We start from the raw sequence: 23,119 nt of genomic DNA, 5'->3' as shown, positions 1-23,119 counted from the left end.
TGTTTCCACCTCTGATCACACACAAGCTCAGATTCTGGGGTCGCTTTTCACATTTTATTGGCCACAGGGGAGGGGGCCTCCTCCATGTCACCGGAGGTGCTCACAGTTTCTTCAGCCACTCCAAGCTTGGACCCTCAGGGTCCTGGGGGTGGCTGGGCACGTCAGGCATGTTTCCATCATCTCGGAGGGGCACTGTGGGGCAGGAAGGTGGCCCACTGAGACCAGCAGATCTCGGGAGGCCCATAGAGAAAGGCTAGACTGGCAGTTTATACCCAGAGAGGGAAACGGGACCCCAGGGGAGAGAGGGGACACAGAGAAGCAGGCGTATAGAGACCCAGAGGGATGGGAGAGCAGAGAGGGCAGAGACCCAGAATGACAAAAATCCAGAAAGCAACAGAGAAGGAAACCCAGAGAGGAATACAAATCTGCAATGACAGAAACTCAGAAGTGTAAACACAGACAGGAAATAAGTTTTATGGCACGTGGTTTGGATCTCAAAAGAAAAAAACAAAGTCCAGCCTGCACTGCAGAATCTGTCCCTGCTGAGGAAAGAGCCACCCATTCTTACTCCTCCCCCAGCACAGGGAAGTCTACCCACACCCCCACCCCTTCTGGGCAGCCCTCCTTCCAGCTCACCTGGATAGTTGTAGGGCGTGGCCTGGTTGATCATGGTGGCATATTTGGTGAAGGGGCTGATGGTGGGCAGAATTACAGCTGTGGAGAGACAGGAGTGAGGCCCAGGGGACAGTGGCTCTGGGGCGGGGGGTTGGGGGTGGTCAGGGGCAGAAGCTGAATCTTGGCAAAGTAGGAGTCAAATGCGTGGGAGGAGGGGAGCAGGGAGGTCCTGGCCCCTCCAGGAGGCCCCTTGGCACTCTGGGATCCCCATTTATCATCAGGAGAGGGGGTGAAGGGAAGAAATAGGGGTGGTCACCGAATGAGTGCAGGACCATAGAGGTGGTCATGAAGCAGCAGGGGTGGTAGAGGGGAGCATTTTGGGAATGTTCCAAAGAAATCATGAACTGTAACAAAATCAGGGAAAGGGGGATTGTCATTGAGAAAGGATTAGTCTCTGAGAAATTGCAGTTCACCTAGGGTGGGAGCCAGGAGTCCCAGAGGAAGTATAAAACAATGTTCTAGGCCAGCACTGTCCAAAACAAATGTAAGGGCCACATCTTTAATTTCCCACCTTCTAACACTCACATTAAAAATAAAGGATACAAATGAATTAAAAAATTTTTTAACCTGGTACATCCCAAACAACTCAGCATATAGTCAACATGCAAAAAGCTTGAGATATTTTATATACTCGTCCTGTTCCTTGCAATCTGGCGTGTACCTTCCACGAGCTTAGTAAAAGTGCTTCTTCTCAGGTGCTCAGTGGCTAGTGTGGCCGGTGGCGGCCGTATGGGACAGGGGCTCTAGAACCTTACCCAGTGTGTGGCCCACAGATAAGCCGTGCTGACAAGGCCTGGGACCCTGATATAAACGCTGCATCCCAGACCTATGCAATGACAGCCTGCGAGTGACCCCCAGTGCACGTTGAAGTATGAGTAGCCTTGTTCTAGAACAGAAGTTATCAATCAAGGCAGCACTGAGGATTTGCAAAGGACACAGATTCCCCTGCTCCACCTCCACTCCACTCAACTCCACACTGAATCTGGTTGATAGCGAGTGTGGAAAGTGGGTACGATTCGGACATTTTTACCGCTCCGGTGCTTTTAATGGACACCCAGGGCTGAGAACCTGTCCCTTAGAGGGATCACGGCCTCTTGGGTAGGTGTATACGGGTGGGAAGGGGTCATAATATTGGCGAGGGGGGTAGGCAAGGGGTCGGCGTGGGGGCGCTGACACACAAGCGGAGCAACAGAACGTTGAGGGCGGCGACGGGGCCTCGGAGCTCCAGGATGGACGCAGGTGGGGAGCGATGGGACCTTTGGCGAGGGCGGGGAATGGGGGTAAAGCTGGGACGCCAGGTGGGGGCGATGCACGCTCACGCACCGAGGCCCGCGATGGTGAAGGACGCGACCAGCACCGGCTCCTTGGCCCAGACATCCTTGAGGAAGGCGGTGAGTCCTGGAGCGGGGGCGAGGAGGGTCACCCCTGCAGGGGATGCCCCTGATGACCTCTAACCCTCTCGCGCCACCCCCACCCTGAAGGAGCCCTCTCGTGATCTCCGCGTCCCCCGCTAACCCCGACCCCTCCGCCTCTACCGGGACTCGGCCCTGCCCTACCCCCGACACTGCTCGGGGCTCCCGGAACCACCCGGCCCCGCGCGCCTGCAGCGCCAGCACTTACTCCCGGCCATCTTGGTCGCGTCGGCGGCGGCGGCAAGAGCGCGGAGCACTCTGGGAGTTGTGGTCCCTGCGCCGGAGGCTTCGCTGAATCTGCGCGTGCGCATTGGCAAAGAGCAGCTGTCCTGGGCCGCGGCGAGGACGCGGAGTACTCCGGGACTTGTGGTCCCCGCGCGCGTCTCCGCAGTCTGAGCCCGCGCGTGCGCACTGCCGCAGAACAGCTGTCCGAAGCGGTGGCAAGAAAGGGGGCGCCGCTGCAGATGTAAGTGCAAACCTGTCTCTTTCGCCTAGGAGTCACTCCGGAGCTGTACTCCCAGTCCTTCAGCTGCGACCCATCTAAGGCGGAATGCAATAGTCCTCAGTTTAGAGTTTGCTCAGGAAAGCCCATTTTATAGATGGAAAAGCGGAGGCTGGGAGAGGACAAATGACTGAACTATCATTTGAGGTCGCAGCTCAACATCAGTTCGTCCTGGAAGCTTTAACTCTCATCCCAGAAGGGTTAAGGGCCTTCTGTGGATTCTCTCAGCGCCATATGTGTCCTCCATAGTCGCTCACCTTTTTCTTTTTTCTTTTCTTTCCTTCCTTCCTTCCTTCCTTCCTTCCTTCCTTCCTTCCTTCCTTCCTTCCTTCCTTCAACTCACACGGTCGGCCTCTCTCTTTACATCAGCCTGGGAGCTGCTCTAGGGCAGTAATAGGGTCTGACTCCTCTCTGTGCCCCCAGAATAGTGCAGCACAGGGTCTGGCACATAATAAGTGCTAGTTGTCTTTTTTTTTTTTTAATTAGTGAACTGCCCATTCTCCCAGCTTTTTCCACAGCACCATGGGGCTGTGACTCTGTCACCCAGAGGCCCCCACTTCCCTCCTCTCTTCCTTAAACAGAGCTCTGACTTTCTGATATTGCATTTCCTGAGACGTTAGAGGGCACGGCTGAGCCCTGGCTCCTACTTCTGCTCCAGCCGAGATCTGCCCACCATGATCCTGGTGCTGATCCTGCTGCTGCTGGCCCTCTGTGAGCTGCTCCCCCCTTCTCCCTGGGTCCCAGGCTGGCTGGGGTGCAGGGAGATAGGCTGTGTGGAGCAGGTGTGGGGCAAGGAAGAGGGCTACTGAGTCTCCCTGAGGGCAGGTACAGGATAGGCAGCACTAGCTGAGGGTCCCGAATTCTAGGCCAGAATAAGGGGACAGGGCAGGGGGCCCAGATCCTTGGGTCCTAAAGCAGGAGGACACATGGACCCTGAATTCCTGTTCCTGGAAGGGAAGAGGAGGGAGTGGGGACAGGATTCGCTGGGTGTGGAGGCAGGAGGGTGCTAGGGTACCTGAACTCCTGGGGATAGCAAGTGTAGAATCCTAGATTCTGATGTGGGAGGGGATGAAGCCGGACCACTTGGGTCTCTGGGGAGAAGGGAGCTGGGGGCCCAGACTCCTGACCCCCAGGGAGGAGACCCTGTGGGTTCAGATTACTGTCTCCTGTTAAAGGGGAAGGGAGTCCAAGGGCCTGAACACTGGGTGTAGAGGCAAGAGGGGGCTGGGGCCAGACTTCAGGCTTCTGAAGTAGGTGAGGACTGAAGTCCACAGTTATGGCTACCGACAGAGGTAAGATCCTGTTTCCCAGAGGAAGGAGGGCCTGGGGACTTAGGTTCCTGGGTTCACAATGAGATAGGATGGCAGCAGCCTAGGGCTTTGAAAAGACTTAGCCCCTCCATCTTCCGCAGGGCCTCTGTGTGATGCAGACGGCACGCCAACTGGTGAGTAACACCCTCCATCTGTTCACCTGTATGCTGCTGACAGCCCATTTCCAACTACTCAGATTTCCTCTTGGTGCCCAGCTTCACCCCAGATTTCCGTATTTTCCTTCCTCCCTCCCTTCCCTTCTTTCATCTTGTCTCCCCTCTCCTTCCTTTCTTTCCTTCTAACCTCACTCCCTTTAGTGACCAGGATAGGTGAGGCAGCTAAAGAGATGTAAGCTTCACCATATTATTCATTGACAACTTTGAACAAATTACCGCTTGCTGTTTCCTTCTCTGTGAAATGGGCTTTCCTGTGGGTGTAATAAAATCACCCACGTGTACGGGTCGCCTGTCTGGCTCAGCGGGAAGAGCATGGGGCTCTTGATGTCGGGGTCATGAGTTTGAGCTCCCTGTTGGGTGTAAAAATTACTTTAAAAATAAAATAAGGGGCCCCTGGGTGGCTCAGTCGGTGAAGCATCTGACTTTGGCTCAGGTCATGATCTCACGGTTCATGAGTTCAAGCCATGCATCAGGCTCTCTGCTGACAGCTCAGAGCCTGGAGCGAGTATTTTAAAAATTAATTTAAAAACCCTTGGCTCAGAGCTTGGCATAATGCAGGGCAAGAAATAGGATCTCTGGGGGCGCCTGGGTGGCTCAGTCGGTGAAGCATCTGACTTCGGCTCAGGTCATGATCTCACGGTTCGTGAGTTCGAGCCCCGCATCGGGCTCTGTGCTGACCGCTCAGAGCCTGGAGCCTGTTTAGGATTCTGTGTCTCCCTCTCTCTCTGTTCCTCCCCTGCTCGCACTCTGTCTCTCTCTCTCTCTCAAAAATACGTAAAGATTAAAAAAAAAAAAAAAAGAAATAGGATCTCTGGCAATGCCGAGTATTGCCCCATTTGGAACCCTACATCCACGAGAGTAAGATTCTCCACCCTGAGATAGCCTTGGGTTTCTTTACAGGTTTTGTCTTTTCTTTTCTTTTTCATTCCTTTTCTTTTCCTTTCTCTTACTTTCTTTCTTACCTCTTTTTACTTATTTATTTTGAGAGAGAGAGAAAGCACGAGTCAGGAGAGGGGCACAGCGAGAGAGGGAGAGAGGGAGAGGGAGAGGGAAAGGGAGAGAGGGAGAGAGAGGGAGAGAGAGAGAGAGAGAGAGAGAGAGAGAGAGAGAGAGAGAGAATATCCCAAGCAGCTCCACACTGTCAGCTTGAAGCCCAATGCGGGGCTCAAACCCACAAACCGTGAGATCATGACCTGAGCCGAAGTTGGATGTTCAGATGGCTGAGCCACCTAGGCACCCCTCTTTTCAAGTTTTCTGATTGGTGAGATCTCTTCTTTCTCTGAAACCTCCCCCACTACATAACAACTTCAAACAAGAATCACCTGGAAAACAACTGATACCTTAGCTATCAATTTATTTTAAATTATTATTTTTTAATGATAAATCTAACATATACTCATGATTTAAAAATTATTACCAAAGGACTTAGAAACTCCCTCTTTCATTTCCCCATCTTCCTTAAATAAGCTCTGAATCCTTATTTAAAAAAATCCCCATGCATTCAGACACATGTATGTATTTATATACTTCTTTGTTTTCTTACTGAGGCAAAATTGATATTTCATGACCTACAATGTTCTGCCTCTCACATTTTTCACTTTACAATCTGTGTTGCAGATGTTTCCATATTATTATAACTAACTCTGCTTTTTTAAAAAAAAATACCGTTTAACATTTGCTGATGTATGGTAGGATTCTATTTTATTCGTCCTATTGATGTATATTTAGGTTATTTCCAGTATCCTCCTCCGGCCCTACCCCAATCAATAATTCAGCGAGTGCTCCAGTATGAGCTTTTTGTGCCCATATAGCTACATTTGTGTAGGGCAGAACAGGAATTATTGGGTTGTTTGTCATTTCCTCTGTGTATTTTGATAGAAATGGACAAATTGCCTTCTCAAAAGGTGCACTTAAGTGGACCTAACTACTCGTTTCACTCTGTCTTCACCCAAACAGGATATAAACCATTGTTTAAATTGTTGACAAGCTGATACGCCAAAAAAAAAAAAAAAAAAAAAAAAAAAAAAAAAAAAAAAATCTTAACTGTTAACTGTTAATTTTTTTTAATAACTACTACTAACATTAAGCAACTTCCCCTCCCCCCGCCATGTATTTTAATCGATTGGACTTCCTCTTCTGTGTACTGCCTTATTCATATAATTTGTCCAATTTTCAACTTGGCTGGGTTTGGGATTTCTTTCTCTATCCTTTTTTTTTTTTTTAATTTTTTTTTCAACGTTTATTTATTTTTGGGACAGAGAGAGACAGAGCATGAACGGGGGAGGGGCAGAGAGAGAGGGAGACACAGAATCGGAAGCAGGCTCCAGGCTCCGAGCCAGCAGCCCAGAGCCCGACGCGGGGCTCAAACTCACGGACCACGAGATCGTGACCTGGCTGAAGTCGGACGCTTAACCGACTGCGCCACCCAGGCGCCCCAAAAAATGTTTATTTATTTTTGAGAGAGAGAGAGAATGGGAATGCAAGCGGGAGAGGGACAGAGAGAAAGACACAAAGGATCTGAAGCAGGCTCTTCACCGATAGCAGTGAGCTTGATGTGGGACTTGAACTCACCAACTGCAAGATCGGGACCTGACCTGAAGTCAGACACTCAGTCAGCGGAGCTACCCAGATCCCCCTCTTTCCATACTCTTAATCTCTGTGATTAATGAATAAGTCATTTCTGTCAGGGCTGCTGCTTGTCTTCTAGCTTATTTCTTCTATTCTCATACACAACTTTAAAAATTTGAAGTCATCAAATTAATTAACCTTGTCTCTCCTGAGTTTTTTGTTTTATGTTTTAAGATAGCTGTCTCTGCCCCCAGGACAAATATATTTTCCTGTATTTTCTTCTCATACTTTAACAGTAAAACAAAACAAAATAAAACATTGCAGGTCTTTAATTAACCTGGAGCTGGTTTTGGGGAATGGTCTCAGGTACAGATACAACTTTTTTTTTTTTTCTACCCAAATAGATAGCGAGTTCTGGCAACTATTGAAATATGTTGACTATGTTAAAAATAGTCAAGAGCAATTTAAAATTGCAGATTTCTGGGACCCAATCCCTTGACATTATGTTTAAAAACCATGGAGTAAGGGGTGCCTGGGTGGCTCAGTCAGTTAAGCATCTGACTTTGGCTCAGGTCATGATCTCATGGTTCATGAGTTCAAGCCCTGCATCAGGCTCTCTGCTGACAGCTCAGAGCCTGGAGTGAGTATTTTAAAAATTAATTTAAAAACCCTTGGGGCGCCTGGGTGGCTCAGTCGGTTAAGCGTCCGACTTCGGCTCAGGTCACGATCTCGCGGTCCGTGGGTTCGAGCCCCGCATCGGGCTCTGTGCTGACAGCTCGGAGCCTGGAGCCTGCTTCCGATTCTGTGTCTCCCTCTCTCTCTGCCCCTCCCCTGTTCGTGCTCTGTCTCTCTCTGTCTCAAAAATAAATAAACATTAAAAAAAAAATTTAAAAACCCTTGGCTCAGAGCTTGGCATAGTGCAGGGCAAGAAATAGGATCTCAGGGGGCGCCTGGGTGGCTCAGTCGGTGAAGCATCTGACTTCAGCTCAGGTCATGATCTCATCACAGATCATGAGTTCGAGCCCCGCATCAGGCTCTGTGCTGACAGCTTGGAGCCTAGAGCCTGTTTCTGATTCTGTCTCTCTCTGTCTCTTTCTCTGAGAAATGAACAAACATTCAAACAAACCATGGAGTAAAGCTTAGGAGTTGCCCTGATGCTCTGACTTGTAGCTAGTGTTGACAATCCTTGATTGGAGTCAGTGCGTCCTATTTTCCAAGCAGGAAACCGAGGATGAGAAAGAAGCAGTGGTTGCCCCAGGTGATTCTCTTCCTACCCCATCTCCTCGGGCTCTCAGGAAGCCCAGGGACCCAGGCAGCCCTGTTTATTCAGTCCCCCCAGCCTCATACCCCAAGCCGCGGCTAGGGGCTCAGCCTGCCGCAATTGTAACCCCTGGGGTCAACGTGACCTTGAGTTGCCGGGCACCTCAACCTGCCTGGAGGTTTGCACTCTTCAAGTCTGGAAGGATCATCCCTGTGCTGTACCGGGGCGTGTCCATGGAGCTGGCAGAGTTCTTCCTGGAGGAGGTGACCCCAGCCCAGGGGGGCAGTTACCACTGCTGCTACCGGAGGCTAGGCTGGGGTCTGGGTGTCTGGTCCCACCCGAGTGATACGCTGGAACTGCTTGTGACAGGTGAGGTCCTGGGGCGGGGAAGAAGAAGGGACATTGGGGCAGGATGAGGGAGGGAAAAGGAGGGATGGACATACAGGGAGAGAGAACTGAAAGAGACATAAAGACGGGCTTCTACAATGACACAGAGGAAAAGAGCTACATGGGGAGAGAAAGAGAACCAGAGAAGCAGGGGTGATTCCTAACAGGGAGGACTGTGCCCCCCAGGTGATCTTTGGCAATATCCAGAGACATTTTTGGTCGCCGTGACTGGGGAGAGGTGTGCTACTGTCATCCAGTGGGTAGAGCGAGACCAGAGATGCTGCAAAGCACGGGGCAGCCCGCACCCTTCTCCCGTAAAACAAAGAATTATCCAGATTTATCCAAAATGTCACTAGTGCTGAGGTTAGGAAACCTTGGGAGAAACCCCGAACCACAAGGAGAAAATATTGGGGAGACACTGCCTCTGAGATTCAGGACAGTAAAACACACGGGACGGGGGGAGAGAAAAACAGAGAATTTTGGTGAGGCAACAAGCGGAGAGAGAAAAGGGGACATCGAGGGAGATGGAGACGCGGAGAACACAGAAAGGCATACTTGGAGACGAAGACACAGGGGGAACACAGGGACAAGGACGCAAAGGGCACAGAGATCCACGAGGAGGCAGAGAAACTGAGGGAGACACAGGCAGAGATTGAGAGGGACGGACAGACTGAGGGAGGGGAGGGGGGAGGGGGGATGAGGAGGGGGAGGGGAGGGGGAGGGACGGAGGGAGGAAGAGGCCGAGGGCGGAGAGGGAAGGGGGAAACGAGGAAGGGGGAAGGGACCAGGGAGAAGAAGAAGAAGCCCAGGAGGGACCGGAGGGAGGGAGGCCGAGGCGGCAGGAGGAAGGGGAGGAGGAAGAGGGGCGAAAGCCGGGGAAGGGGGCGGGGGCGCAGGGCCGCACCAGCGATCGCCCTCGTCCGTGCCCCTCGCAGACGAGCTGCCGCGCCCGTCGCTGGTGGCGCTGCCCGGCCCGGTGGTGGCGCCCGGGGCCAACGTGAGCCTGCGCTGCGCGGGCCGCCTGGGGGGCATGAGCTTCGCGCTGTACCGTGTGGGCGAGGCGGCGCCAGTGCAGTACCGCCGCTCGGCGCAGCCCTGGGCCGACTTCCCGCTGCGCGGCGCCCGCGCGCCGGGCACCTACAGCTGCTACTACCACACGCCGTCCTCCCCGTACGTGCTCTCGCAGCGCAGCGAGCCGCTGGTCATCAGCGCCGACGGTGAGGGCTGCGCGCGGCCCCAGCCCCTGCTCCCGGACCCCCAGCCCCTCCGTGCTTTCCATCCTGGGGGTCCGGGCCCCCAGCCCCTTCTCATGGGACCCGGGGGTCCGGGCCCCTAGCCCCTCCCTGCTCCCCATCCTGGGGATCCAGGTCCCCAGCCCCTCCTGCTACCACCTGGGGGTCCGGGTCCCCAGCCCCTTCTCATCGGACCTGGGGATCTGGGCCCCAGGTTCCTCCCTGCTCCCCAACCCGGGGGTCCGGCGCCTAGCCCCTCCCTGCTCCCCATCCTAGGGGCTCGGGCCCCCAGCCCCTCCTGCTACCACCTGGGGGTCCGGGCCCTCAGCCCCTTCTCATCCGACCAGGGAGTCTGGGCCCCTAGCCCCTCCCTGCTCCCCAACCCAGGGGTCAGGTCTCCCAGCTCCTCCCTGCTCTTCAACCCAAGGGTCCCGCCCCCCAGCCCCTCCCTGCTCCCCACATCCTGGGAGTCTGGGCCCCCAGCCCCTCCTGCTACTCATCTGGGGGTCTGCGCCCCCAGCCCCTTCTCATCTGACCCCGCGGTTGGGCCCCTGGTTCCTCCCTGCTCCCCATCCTGGGGGTCCCGACCCCGGGTTCCTCCCTGCTCTCCAGCCCAAGGGTCCAGGCCCCTAGCCCATCCCTGCTTCCCAACCAGGGAGTCTGGGCCTCCAGCCCCTCCCTGCTCCCCACCTGGGGGTCTAGGGCCCTGGCTCCTCCCTGCTCCCCAACCTGGGGGTTCAGGCCCTATGCCCTCCTCCCCAAACCCAAGGGTTCAGGACCCCTGCTCGCACTGACCCACCTCAACTTTGAGACTGGGAATTGTGTCTGCAGTCTCACCCTGGAGGTTAGAGACCAGGAGGGCAGGGCAGGCCGAAACTGGGTTCGGAAGCTGAAGACCCCTCTTCCTCGCTGCCCTGCAGGCTCAGGCTCCTTGGACTACACACAGGGCAACCTCGTCCGCCTGGGGCTAGCTGGCCTGGTGCTCCTCTCCCTGGGCACGCTGGTCTTTTTGGACTGGCGCAGCCGGAGTCGCATCCCATGTAGTATTCGGCCCTGAGTCCTGGAGGACTGGATATAGACGCCCTGAAGCGTGAGAAGACTTTCCAGAGGTGGCGAGAAGAAGCAGGGATTCCCGGGGTTGGACCGGCCCTTGCAAGAGCCCACAGTTGGGCTGAGCCCAGCTGCTGAATAATAATCTGCTTCATACTGTGTGTTCTCCCTCCCTTCTGGGCCAGTACCTCCTAGATCCGTGGAAGGCTCTACCCGTGGTTAAGGCTTCCCAGTCACAAGGCCTGGGTTCGATTCCCAGTGCTGCTGCCTCCTCACTGGGATACTAGGAAGATGACCTTTGCCAAGTCTTAGTTGCCTGGACTGTAAAATGGGCTCACTGATAATACTCACTTCCTAGGATTATTGTAGGATTAAGTGGGCAACACGCACAAAGCCCTTAAAAGCGACTGGCCCATAGCAAACGCTCAATAAATGTTAGCTATTGGATGAGTGTGGTTTCTACTCAAGGCTCAGGGCTGGAATGAAGTCACAGTCTTTTTTTCCATGGTGCCAGCTCCAGCTCACCTTGTAAGCAATTCGCTGCCTCTTCCTTCGTGACATCATTCCCGGTCGCCAAGCAAACCTTTTTCAAACCCCTGCTCAGACCTTCCCCAAAGGTGGGCCAAGGTCAGATCAAGTGGAACTTCTCTAATTACAGCTTCATTTGCATGCACTGCAGACTGGTTTCTTGAGCCGTCATTAGGATTAAGAGGCATCCACTGCCAAGGCAACAGCAAGGGCGGTGTGCACAGACCTTTGACGTGGACATTAACACATTGCACCTGGCCTGTTGCCCCGCTGGCTCTTGGCTGCCTTCGAGGTTGTCAAAATAACATAAACCGTTCCTCACGCAGCCTGCTTGCTCTCTCCTCTTACCTCTCTGGAAGGCCTGACTACATTCAAGTTTCTCCTGTAAAATGGAATGGAAAATGGTGGAATAGAGGGGTGGCCTGAAGCTCCCCCCTAGTCATACGGGAAGTCAGTGGCGCATCAGGGAGGCTCCCCCTGACTTTGTGCTTCCACTCATTTCTGGTTCCTTTGCTTTTCAACCACCCTCTCACTCATTTCTCGTCATCCATCCACCTGCTCATTGATTCTCACCCTTCTTTCCTTCCATCCCTCCGTCCCCTTTGCACTTGCTCTCATTGGATTTTCTATCCTTTCTTTTGCCCTTACCCATCATTTATTCATTCTTACACCCATTCCTCCCTTTATTAATCAGTTAATCAGCTTATTAATCCAATCACCTATTTACTATACTTATTCAGTATCTATCAACCAACCGATGCATTTAATTCTTTTTTAAAGATTTTGGGGGGCGCCTGGGTGGCTCAGTCAGTTAAGCCTCCGACTTCGGCTCAAGTCATGATATCAGGGTTCGCTGGTTCGAGCCCTGCATCAGGCTCTGTGTTGACAGCTCAGAGCCTGGAGCCTGCTTCGGATTCTGTGTCTCCCTCTCTCTCTGCCCCTGCCCAGCTCACACTCTGTTTCTGCCTCTAAAAAATGAATAAAAAAACATTTAAAAAATTAAAAAGATTTTGGGGCACCTGGGGGGCTCAGTTGGTTAAGTGTCCGACTTTGGCTCAGGTCATGATCTCACGGTTTGTGGGCTGGTGCCCCGCATAGGGCTCTGCGCTGACAGTTCAGAGCCTGGAGTCCCTCTCTCTCTCTGCCCCTACCCACTTCGTGCTCTCTCTCTCTCTCTCTCTCTCTCTCTCTCAAAAAGAAATAAACATTAAAAAAATTTAATTCTTGGGGCGCCTGGGTGGCTCAGTCTTGGTTAAGCCTCCGACTTCGGCTCAGGTCATGATCTCATGGTTTACGGGTTCGAGCCCCACGTCGGGCTCTGTGCTGACAGCTCAGAGCCTGGAGCCTGCTTCGGATTCTGTGTCTCCCTCTCTCTCTGCCCCTTCCCCACTCGTGCTCTGTCTCTCTCTCCTTCAAAAATAAATAAACACCAAAAAAATTTTTTTTAATTTAATTCTTCTGGGGCGCCTGGGTGGCTCAGTTGGTTGGGTGTCTGACTCTTCGTTTCAGCTCAGGTTATCATCTTAGAGTTCGTGGGTTCAGTCCCTGCATCAGGCTCTGTGCTGGCAATGCAGAGCCTGCTTGGGATTCTCTCTCTCCCTCTCTCTCTCTACCCCTCCCCTGCTCGCCCTCTCTGTCTCTCTCAAAATAAATGAATGAAGTTAAAATTTTTAAAAATAATTCTTCTTTAAAGATTTTATTTTTGGGGGTGCTTGGGTGGCTCAGTCAGTTAAGTGTCCGACTTCGGCTCGGGTCATGATCTCACGATCAGTGAGTTCAAGCCCCGTGTCAGGCTCTGTGCTGACGGCTCGGAGCCTGGAGCTGCTTTGGATTCTGTGTCTCCCTCTCCCTCTCTGCCCCTCTCCCACTCATGCTCTGTCTCTCTCAAAAATAAATAAACATTAAAAAAAAGATTTTATTTTTTAAGTAACCTCTACACCCAACGAGCCACCCAAACTCACTCCACCGACTGAGCCAGCCAGGTGCCCCAACTTATGCATTTACTTATCCAACAGGCCTGAAGAGTCCTTCTCCCTAAAGTGGGGAGAGGGGGAGGGGAAGGTGGTAAATATAATAACAACAGAGAGGGATGTGTGCCCCACCGAAATCAGGCATAAAGCAGGAAAGGCACATATGAGTGCTGAGTGGCGAGAAGGGCTTGGAGACGGAAAGTGTGCGTGTGAGGACGAGAAAGGCATCAAGGGGAGCCAGGTGAAAATAGATTATTGATGGCTAATGTTATTCATAGAATGTTACTGAGTGAGCAGTCGTGAGAGTACTAACTGCATTCTCTACCAGCGACGGTGCCTCTGCACCGGTCGGTCCGCCGGGCAACCCCCATCATCACCAACAGCCCCCTATGGCCTGTGTGTGTGTCTGGTCTGGGACTTCAGAGGGCCCTTGCCGTCAGGCTGTGGGGTTTGTTCCCCGTGGTTGTGCCACAGGACCAGGACAGCAACAGTGACGACAGCCGTCCCTTCCAGTCTGTGGAGTCAAGTCTTCTTTGGTCTCCTCGGTCACTTCCACTTCTGAATGAGGAAGAGGAAGGGGAACGTGATCACATTTAACAACTGCAAAGCAATTTACCGTCCCTGAGGCGGTGGTTCCTGGTATTTGTCACCCACAATTGCTCAGCACTTACAAGGCGTTCCTAAGGAGGCCGTGACAGATCTGCTCCCCTCCCTCCTCCCTAGTTCCTCTGGCCGGGTCCACCACTCTCAGCCTTCTGGCCTCAGAGTAGATGTCGTTTCAACTGCCAACTTTTGCCCGGCCCACGTGTGTTCCGTAGTGCCCTGTCGTCCCCGAATTGAGTATTTGGACCGTGTTCTGATTCTCTCTCTCCCAGACTAGACCACAAGATCCTCCCAGGAGTGGCCAGGTCGTTTCATCACTATGTCTCCAGGGCCTGGGAGGGGTCTTAGGAAGCACGCACAGTGTGGCTGGGTGAGCTCAGCACGCTGAAGATTAATTATCTAAGCGGGCTCTGTACTTTCGCCCTTGGGCAGCGAGCAGAATGACGGGCGCCCCCAGCACGTGATGTCCCAATTCCTGTAGCCTGTGAAAATGTTACACATAGCGAAAGGGACTTCCCGGGTGTGATTACGTTAAGGGTCACGAGGGGAGGTTATCCTGGACTATTCAGGTGGGTTCCATGCAGTCACGGGGTCCTTATTAAAAGAGGGAGATAGAGGGGTGCCTGGGTGGTTAAGCGGCTGACTTCGGCTCAGGTCATGATCTCACAGCTCGTGGGTTCGAGCCCCGCGTCGGGCTCTGTGCTGACAGTTCAGAGCCTGGAATCTGTTTTGGATTCTGGGTCTCCCTCTCTCTCTGCCCCTCCCTCACTCATGCTCTATCTCTCTCTCTCTCCTTCAAAAATAAATAAACATTAAAAAAATTTTTTTTAACTTAATTATTTGGGGCGCCTGGGTGGCTCAGTCAGTTAAGCATCCAACTTTGGCTCAGGTCATGATCTCATGATCAGTGAGTTCGAGCGCCGCGTCGGGCTCTGTGCTAACAGCTCCGAGCCTGGAGCTGCTTCAGATTCTGTGTCTCCCTCTGTCTCTCTGCCCCTTCCCTGCTCACGCTCTGTCTCTCTCTCTCTCTCAAAAATAAATAAATATCAAAAAAAATTTTTTTTAATTTAATTCTTCTGGGGCACTTGGGTGGCTCAGTTGGTTGGATGTCCAACTCTTGGTTTCAGCTGAGGTCATCATCTTGCAGTTCGTGGGTTCAGTCCCTGCATCAGGCTCTGTGCTGGCAATGCAGAGCCTGCTTGAGATTCTCTCTCTCCCTCTCTCTCTACCCCTCCCCTGCTTGCTCTTTCTGTCTCTCTCAAAATAAATGAATAGTTAAAAAAAATAAAAATAAAGAAAAAGAATTCTTCTTTAAAGATTTCATTTTTGGGGGCGCTTGGGTGGCCCAGTTGGTTAAGCGGCTGACTTCAGCTCAGGTCATGATCTCATGGTTCGTGAGTTCAAGCCCTGTGTCAGGATCTGGGCTGACAGCTCGGAGCCTGGAGCTGCTTTGGATTCTGTGTCTCCCTCTCTGCCTGTCTCCTGCTCGTGCTCTCTCTCTCTCTCTCAAAAAATAAACATTAAAAAAAATTTTCTTGGGGCACCTGGGTGGCTCAGTCGGTGAAGCGTCCGACTTCAGCTCAGGTCATGATCTCACGGTCCGTGAGTTCAAGCCCCGCATCGGGCTCTGTGCTGACAGCTCAGAGCCTGGAGCCTGTTTAGGATTCTGTGTCTCCCTCTCTCTCTCTGACCCTCCCCTGTTCATGCTCTGTCTCTCTCTGTCTCAAAAATAAATAAATGTTAAAAAAAATTAAAAAAAATTTCTTTCAAAAAGAAGAGAGAGGCAGCAAGGTCAGAGTCAGAGAAAGGAACCTAGAGACAGAAGCAGAGGTCAGCATGAGGCAGGGTCACGAGGCCAGGAACGCAGGCTCCTCTAGAAGCCGGAAAAGTCAGGGACCTGGGTCTCCCCTACAGCCTCCAGAAGGAAGGCAGCCTCTCCACCCATTTTGGACCTCTGACTTCCAGAACAGAAAGATAAAAATTTTATGTCATTTCAGGCCACGAGTTGGTGACAATCTGTTACAATAGCAAAAGCAAAGCTAATACTATTAGCTTCAGCGGAAACCTCTTTTCCTTTTCTCGCAAACCTGGGCCTGTTCATCCTTAGGATGTGCATTTTCGGCCCCGAGCCCTGCTTCCCCCCCCAGTTCCCATTCACCCACTTGGGACACATCTGTCCAATGCCCACCTCGCGTGGGGCACTGTGCTGGTGCTTGGGGACACAGCACACACACCCTGCTCTCATGAAGCTCACCCAGGAAAGCTCGGGCCAAATTGGTAGTCACCGTACTGATCAGGGAGCACTTCCAGCTGCTGTAACCAAGAGACACCCCCCCCCCCGCCAAAGAAAAAGAAAGCCATGTAATTTGATTTCTCTCTCACTTAACAATATATAGAAGAAACAGTCTAGGGCTGTTTATCAACAGCTTTGTTTTTGTCAGTATGTAGCTTTCCTAGGTGGTTCTGAGCCAGCACGAAAGGAGGACCAAAGAGAGACAAAGAGAGACAGAGAGGGAGGGAGGGAGGTATTGCACACAATCATTTTTTAAAAATGGGAGGGGGTTTCTATTACTTAAAGGAAGAAAGGAAAAGTGGATGCTGGGAAACCATTTGCCTCTCCATCGGTACAACCAGAGCAAAAACCAAGAGGGAGTTTTGAAAGCCTCTAATAGGATTTGATCCAATCAATGGAGATCTCTGATGGCTTTGCTGAAGAAGTGAGGTGAGATCTGAAAGTTGGGCAGACCTTAACTAGACAAAGAGGGGCTGGAAGGGTGTTCTAAGCAGAGGGAACAGCCTGTGCAAAGGCTCCCTGCGGAGGAAGCTAGGGGGTTGCGGTTGGGAGACCTAAAGTTGTGTGCTGTTGCCACCTTGTGGTCACATCATGTTCCTTGATGGGTAAGGAAATCCCTGAACTCACTGGCGCGTCACAGGACTATTCTGGCTGGACTGGACGAGTGTCACTTCCAAGCTGGAGCATTTAACTGTAAGAACTCCCTCCTCCCCACTGTGAGTCCCCTCTTGTCTCAGACACAGTGACCAGCACTGTTTGAGATGGTGGCTGGTCCACTGGCCTGGCTGCCTGAGTGCCAAGGATGAGCCGGGCCACCCTGCAGGCTTTTCCTACACCTGTCTCCCTGCCTCAGCTGGCTCCCAGGCACTCCTCCTGGGAGCCCATCAGTGTGACCATCTTCTCACACACCTGTCTCGGTCTACTCAGGCTCTTGTAAAATGCCACACGCTGGGTGGTTTGAACAACAGAAACTTATTTCTAGCAATTCTGGAGCCTGGGAAGTCCGAGATCAGAGTGCCAGCATGGTTCTGGTGAAAGCCCTCTTCCTGGCTTACGGGTGCCCTCTTGTATCCTCACATGGCAGGGGCAGAGGGAGAGAGGTAAGGAGACAAGGAGAGCAGGGGGAGAGGAGGAGAGGGAGAGAAGGGGGAGAGGTAGAGAGGGAAGGAGAGAGGGAGGGAGGGAGAGCAGGGGGAGAGGGAGAGAGGAGAGAAGGAGAGACCTGATGTTTTCTCATGTCTCCTTTTCTTTTAATGGTTTTTAAACAATTTTTTTAATGTTTTTTTTTTTTTTTATTTTTGAGAGAGAGAGAGACAGAGCATAAGCGGGGCAGGGGCAGGAGTGAGGGAGACAAAAGCAGGCTCCAGGCTCTGAGCTGTCCGCACAGAGCCCGACGTGGGGCTGGAACCCACAGTGAGATCATGACCTGAGCTGAAGTCGATGCTCAACCAACTGAGCCACGTGGGTGCCCCTAATGTCTTTCTTTTTAAGTTTATTTTTGAGAGAGACAGACTGTACTCTTTGTACAGAGACAGAGTACAAGCGGGGGAGGGGGAGAGAGAGAGGGAGACACAGAATCTGAAGCCGGCTCCAGGTTCCAAGCTGTCAGCACAGAGCCCAACGCGGGGCTCGAACTCACAGACTGTGATATCATGACCTGAGCCAAAGTCGGACGCTTAACCGACTGAGCCACCCAGGCGCCCCAATTCCAGCCAATTTAGAACATGCATAGAAGCAAAAGGAAAAAAAAAATATTGAGCACAATTCCACCACTTGGAGAATAAACACTTAAAAAATACTAGATTTACCCTTCTAGATTTTTCCATGCACACGTCAGCTCCTGCCCATTGCCTGGGTCCACTGCCTGGGTTGTCTCTCTATCTGCACCTCAGCCAGGGTCCCTGAGCTCTTCTTAAGAGCCCCTTCCCACGAAAGATCTAATGAGTAGAAGATTTCACAAGAGATTTCACTGAGGAGGGAGTTCAATCATGTCCCCACAGCAAACAGTTTTCAAACTCACCACAGAGCTTTCTCTTCTTCAAATTCCTTGTCCGCCATGCTGCCTGCCGCTGAGGGTTCTTTTCTCTTACCTTCTCTCTGTAGGGCCTGTTGTCTTGTTCTCCCAGATCCTCATCTGTCCCTGATGCCTTGTGACTTCTTCCCTCTTTGCCCTCAGCTCTGGCTCTAACCCTGCCCTCAGGGTCCCTGGGACATCACCCAGAAGTTGTGCACATCTCTTCTGCTTACATCCTATGAACAGAAGGACCTACGGTTCCCCAATGGAGAGAAATGGGTCTCTTATTCTGGACTGCTGGGGGCCCAGCTCTTTTCAGCCACTTGGCAAAAGGGGACAAAGGCTAGCAATTTCTCCCATGCTTTGCATATTCATGGACGTGCCTTAGCAGTGGATGATTGCTGTGCTGGGCATGAAGCCTGTGGGAAGTGGCTTGAGAGTGTGTTGCAATAGTCCTTTCCTAACAGAGACCAGAAGACACAACGTGTGGGTAGGTAGAACAGAGGTTTGAAAAACTGGGAGCAAAGCTGTTCCTGCCTGTCCTGGAGTCAAGAGAACGTTTTGGCTCACCACCAACAGCAAAACTCAAGGAAGATCCTTGGAGGAGGCTTGGGGGCGCCGCCATGATGCCCCAGCTCCCGACCTGGCTCCGCATCGGTAAGCCCTGCGGGGGCAGGTGGGCTGTGGCCGCAGCTGGAGTTGGTGGGACCTTCGGGGGCAGTAGTGGGGCAGGGGTGAATAAGCACAGACTAGAACCTTCCATTCCCTGAATACATGTTAGGTACAAGGACGCTTCACACACATTTTCCTGTTTCTCCAAACTCAGTCATCCCTGAACTGCCCAATGAATGACATTGTGCCCTATGTCTGTGACATGTCCCGGGTTTTCACATTAGTATTTTTATGCTCAACTCTATTTTATTATTTAAAAAAGTTTTAAAAATATTTTATATATTTTTGAGAGAGAGAGAGAGAGAGAGACAGAATTCGAGTGGGAGAGGGTCAGAGAGAGAGGGAGACACAGGATCTGAAACAGGCTCCAGGCTCTGAGCTGTTAGCACAGAGCCCGACGTGGGGCTCGAACCCATGAACTGTGAGATCATGACCTGAGTTGAAGTCTGACACTTAACCAACTAAGCCCCCAGGCACCCCTATTTTATTATTTAAAAAAAAATTAAGTTTATTTATATTTGAGAGAGAGAGAGAGAGAGAGAGAGCAAGTGGGGGAGGGGCAGAGAGAGAGAGAGAGAGAGAGAGAGAGAAAATCCAAGCAGGCTCTGCATTGTCAGCTCAGAGCCTGGTGCGCAGCTCAAACTCATGAAACCTGAGATCACAACCTGAGCCTGAACCAACAGTTGGACGCTTAACCGACTGAGCCCCCCAGGCTCAACTGTACTCAACTCCATTTTAAAAGATCTGTAAAACTCATGTATTAGTGGGAAAATCCGTGCCCCTCATCAAAAACAGACCCGAACCGGCCCCAGTTCTCCCCGGTCTTGTTTCTGAGAGGTAGCAGTGAAGCCGGAAGCTATGTTCAGCCGAGCACCCGGCTGTGGTATCTTCCAGGGGCTTGGTGGAGAACGAGCCAGGAACCGAGAAGAGAGAGACTTTCTCACACAGGCTCAGTGATACCCTCCTGTCATCATATGACCAGGAGTCACCTTATATCTCTTAGAGAGCTTCTCCAAAATAGTCCTCTTCCCCATACTGCATTCGAGGAATCTGAAAATCAGCCCTGAAGTCCATGCCAAGGCCACTCAGCTACTAAGTGGAAAAGCTGAGCTCAAATTCTGGTCTGCGTAGGGCCAAAGACCGTAATTCTCCATGGAGCCACACGAGGGAACTGAAAGGGTCCGACGTGGGGGGGCGGGGTGGGGGGAGAGCTCTGGGGTGGAAACATCTGGAGGCTGAATAAAGGGAGTCATGGTTAGCAAGACCACAAGAAGGTAAGTGAACAGTGAATCCCTCTTAGGAAATGTCCGGCAACCTTTTCAGAAGGGCTCTGTGGCCACAGGTTGTCGGTTCCACTCAACTGGTCAGAATGGCCCTCATCTTGCGACAAGTGTTGACGAGGATGTGGTGCAAAGGGAGCCCATGTGCTCTGTTGGCAGGAATGCACACTGGTGCAGCCACTGTGCGGAAAACAGTTTGGGGGCTGGTTCCTCAGAAAGTTAAAAACAGAACCACCCTGCGATCATTCACCCCACTTCAGGGCTGTGTGTCAGAAGGAAATGAAAACAGGAAATTGAAGGGATATCGGTGCCCCCACGTTCATTGCAGCGTTATTCACAAGGCATGGAAGTGACCTAAGTGTCCATCCACCAACAAACGATGAAAGAAGATGCAGCATGTTACATACAAGGGGATGTTATTCGGCCGTGAGAAAGAAAGAAATCCCACCATCTGAGACAACACGGAGGGACTGTGAGGGCATCATGCTCAGTGAAACCAGTCAGACGGAGAAAGACACTGGACTGCTTGTATGACCTCACTTGTATGTGGCACCTAAAAATGTTGACTTGTTGAAACATGACGGTGGGATGGTGCTTGCCAGGAGCTGGGGTGGTGGGGAGAGGGAGATATGGATCCAATGGTACATGCTTGCAGTTCAAAGACGAGTGAGTTCTGAGGCTCTAACGTACAGCATTGTGACCACAGATGGCAATATGGTATTACGTGCTTAAAAAAAAGTCTCAACATAGTGCCCAACGTCCCTGGTGTGTGTGTGGGGGGGGGGTGCAGAACCACTGTTATACGCTAATCAAACTAGAACACCTATAAGAATGTGCAGGAACATATTTCTTGGGGTCAGTTTGGTCTAGATCTGAAAGTAAGGCCCCCAGAGGGGAAAGTTGGGGGACATACACTTCATCCTTCCAAGTAATACCAATCTTAGATTTCTGAGATTTACTCTGGGGCACCAAGGAGATGACTCATGGCCAACCGTAATGTCCGAGATGCGTTTCAGTCATACCTTGAGGGCAGACAGAAGTATCTCAGCACAAAGGACTGTGTTCTCAGTGTCTAGATGTCCCCTATCATAGGGCAGGGATCTCCCCACCTCACTCCACGTCCTGACTCCCCGGAGCTGTGGATACCTTCCTTTACATGGCAGAGGAGATACATACAGGGTGGCAGGTGGAATTAAACTTATCCGTTGACCTTGAAGTAGGGAGCTTCTTCTGGATTACCTGGGTGGTCACAGTGTAATCGCAGGGTCCTTAAAATAGCAAAGCAGGCAGAAGAGGGTGCCAGTGCACCAACCATTGATAGTTTCAAAGTCAGAGGGAGGGGCGCCTGGGTGGCTCAGTCGGTTAAGCGTCCGACTTCAGCTCAGGTCACGATCTCGCGGTCCTCGAGTTCGAGCCCCGCGTCGGGCTCTGGGCTGATGGCTCAGAGCCTAGAGCCTGCTTCCGGTTCTGTGTCTCCCTCTCTCTCTGCCCCTGCCCCATTCATGCTCTGTCTCTCTCTCTTTCAAAAATAAATAAATGTTAAAAAAAAACATTAAAAAAAAAATAAAGTCAGAGGGAGAGGCTGCCATGATGAGATGCAGGCATCTCTAGAAGTTGGAAAAGGCCGGGGAATGGATTCTTGTCTAGAGCCCCAGAGGGAACACAGCCCCAAAGAGACCCTGGGTTTAGCAGTGAGACTGTTTTGGGGCTTTTCTACCCCACAGAACTGCAAGATAATAAATCTGTGTTGTCACAAGCCACCAAGTTTCTGACAATTTGTTAACGGCAGCCATAGAAAATTAACACAAGGTGCAAACCAATGCCCACGCCAGATGGGTTCTTGGGCAGGATGCTGGGACCGGCCGTGAGCTGGACCTCCAGGGTCCGGTCTCAGCGGCAGCCCCCCAGGAGTTCCCTTCGGGATGGGGCTCAGTTTCCACGGACAGACGGTTCTCTTGCAGGGCTGTGCGCTGGCCAAGGAAGCAGAGGGACTGACGGTGAGTGTTCCTTCAGTTAAACCCTCCCTCTCCTTCGCTCCAAATTCCCCGCATCCCTTCTCTTTCCTTCAAGGGTTTCCTGACAGCAGGCGAGGGCACCAAATCCTGTCCCCAATCTGCTTCCTTCCAGAGCCCCTTCCCAAGCCCACCCTCAGGGCCTGGCCCAGCTGGGTGGTGCCTCCCAGAAGCAGTGTAAGGCTGCGATGCCGAACTCCGACCAAGAATGTCAACTTTGCTCTCAGGAAGGGAAATATTCTTTTGGATTTTTCACGATCACCGGCTTCCAAGGAGGGCCTGGCTGAATTTCACCTCACTGACCTAAGAACCAGCCACGCTGGAGACTACAGCTGTGAGTGCTACAGACCAGGGGCCCCGGACATAAGATCACCGCCCAGTGAGGTCATCCTGCTGCTGGTGACAGGTGAGGAGCAGGACGGGCCTGGGGGAGGGACCAGAGGAGGGGACAGAGAAGGTGGAGACACACAGCAACAGAATGACTTGGTCGGCCTCATCCAGGGCTCGTGGGGGGGGGGGACCTCCTTCCCGCAGAGTCGAAAGAGGGTGACACCAGGGATCTGTGTCCCACCCTCAGCAGGAACCCCCTGCAGGAGAACAAGGGTGAGTGGGGGACCCCGGGCTTCTCCCCGTGACCTCGGAGCCCCCCTTCTCTTCCAGGAGGTCTCCCTAAACCTTCCCTGCAAGCCCACCAAAGGGGTGTGGTGACTGCAGGAGACGACGTGACCCTGCAGTGCCAGAGGCCAGACAATGTTTTCGGGCCCATGAGTTTGCCCTGCTGAAGGCGGGAGTGGCAGAGCCCATCCGGCTCCGGACCCCAGCCGGCAAGGAGGCAGACTTCTCCCTGCAGACTGTGACAGTCGGTGACGCCGGGAACTACAGCTGTGTCTACTTCCAGACCAGGACTCCTTTCTGGGCCTCACAGCCTAGCGATCGTCTTGAGATCCGGGTGAGAGGTGAGGTTTTTACCATTGGGAGGACCCCAGCTGGATTACCTGCCCGCTCAGGTGCTGCCAGTCTGTCTCCACAAGATTCTGCAGCTTGGAGCAGTCATTTGGGAAGGACCGAGGGAGGGCCAGGATTCTGTGGAATAGAGCAGAGGATCTTCTGCTGAGAGAGAGGGAGCACCAATGGTGGAGATCACATAACTGGAGGCTGGGAGGGGGGCTTCCCA

The 23,119-nt window shown here is 52.4% G+C and overlaps 3 protein-coding genes and 1 long non-coding RNA gene across 5 annotated transcripts; 2 read left to right on the top strand and 2 right to left on the bottom strand.

Moving 5' to 3' along the window:
* Positions 1 to 40: 40 nt before the first annotated feature.
* Positions 41 to 2,413, bottom strand: NDUFA3 (NADH:ubiquinone oxidoreductase subunit A3). Of its 2 annotated transcripts, none has more exons than XM_015078989.2 (4): positions 2,296 to 2,413; positions 1,999 to 2,100; positions 637 to 714; positions 41 to 192 (listed from the first exon to the last, which is right to left on the bottom strand). In XM_015078989.2, the coding sequence occupies exons 1-4, from the start codon at positions 2,396 to 2,398 to the stop codon at positions 101 to 103; spliced, it is 375 nt and encodes a 124-aa protein (XP_014934475.1). In that variant the 5' UTR covers positions 2,399 to 2,413; the 3' UTR covers positions 41 to 100. The 2 variants fall into 2 exon arrangements, with proteins under 2 accessions (XP_014934475.1, XP_014934477.1); XM_015078991.2 differs by having other exon boundaries at positions 1,999 to 2,073.
* A 624-nt stretch (positions 2,414 to 3,037) lies between these two features.
* Positions 3,038 to 12,279, top strand: OSCAR (osteoclast associated Ig-like receptor). Its single transcript, XM_027037365.2, has 5 exons — positions 3,038 to 3,300; positions 4,001 to 4,033; positions 7,974 to 8,273; positions 9,227 to 9,508; positions 10,444 to 12,279. The coding sequence occupies exons 1-5, from the start codon at positions 3,264 to 3,266 to the stop codon at positions 10,578 to 10,580; spliced, it is 789 nt and encodes a 262-aa protein (XP_026893166.2). The 5' UTR covers positions 3,038 to 3,263; the 3' UTR covers positions 10,581 to 12,279.
* LOC113593357 (uncharacterized) lies at positions 10,668 to 19,086 on the bottom strand. Its single transcript, XR_003413451.2, has 3 exons — positions 18,180 to 19,086; positions 18,058 to 18,129; positions 10,668 to 13,629 (listed from the first exon to the last, which is right to left on the bottom strand). It is a non-coding gene; the product is annotated as an uncharacterized LOC113593357 (long non-coding RNA).
* A 2,427-nt stretch (positions 19,087 to 21,513) lies between these two features.
* On the top strand, positions 21,514 to 22,836 carry LOC106980860 (T-cell-interacting, activating receptor on myeloid cells protein 1). Its single transcript, XM_053210701.1, has 3 exons — positions 21,514 to 21,930; positions 22,061 to 22,351; positions 22,606 to 22,836. Exons 1-3 carry the CDS (start codon positions 21,753 to 21,755, stop codon positions 22,725 to 22,727), a joined length of 591 nt encoding a protein of 196 aa, XP_053066676.1. The 5' UTR covers positions 21,514 to 21,752; the 3' UTR covers positions 22,728 to 22,836.
* Positions 22,837 to 23,119: the final 283 nt, after the last annotated feature.

The sequence above is a fragment of the Acinonyx jubatus genome, chromosome E2 (assembly GCF_027475565.1).
Source record: "Acinonyx jubatus isolate Ajub_Pintada_27869175 chromosome E2, VMU_Ajub_asm_v1.0, whole genome shotgun sequence".
Classification (NCBI taxonomy): domain Eukaryota; kingdom Metazoa; phylum Chordata; class Mammalia; order Carnivora; family Felidae; genus Acinonyx; species Acinonyx jubatus.
This window is presented reverse-complemented; position numbering and strand designations above follow the sequence as displayed.

Coding starts and splice junctions, on each gene's coding strand:
- NDUFA3 (XM_015078989.2), bottom strand. CDS start 2,398: ATGCGCACGCGCAGATTCAGCGAAGCCTCCGGCGCAGGGACCACAACT. Junction 2,101..2,295: donor CGCGACCAAGATGGCCGGGA/GTAAGTGCTGGC, acceptor CATCCCCTGCAG/GGGTGACCCTCCTCGCCCCC. Junction 193..636: donor CACGCCCTACAACTATCCAG/GTGAGCTGGAAG, acceptor CCTGCCCCACAG/TGCCCCTCCGAGATGATGGA.
- OSCAR (XM_027037365.2), top strand. CDS start 3,264: ATGATCCTGGTGCTGATCCTGCTGCTGCTGGCCCTCT. Junction 3,301..4,000: donor CCTGCTGCTGCTGGCCCTCT/GTGAGCTGCTCC, acceptor CATCTTCCGCAG/GGCCTCTGTGTGATGCAGAC. Junction 4,034..7,973: donor TGCAGACGGCACGCCAACTG/GTGAGTAACACC, acceptor CTGTTTATTCAG/TCCCCCCAGCCTCATACCCC.
- LOC106980860 (XM_053210701.1), top strand. CDS start 21,753: ATGCCCACGCCAGATGGGTTCTTGGGCAGGATGCTGGGACCGGCCGTG. Junction 21,931..22,060: donor AGGAAGCAGAGGGACTGACG/GTGAGTGTTCCT, acceptor GCTTCCTTCCAG/AGCCCCTTCCCAAGCCCACC. Junction 22,352..22,605: donor CATCCTGCTGCTGGTGACAG/GTGAGGAGCAGG, acceptor CTTCTCTTCCAG/GAGGTCTCCCTAAACCTTCC.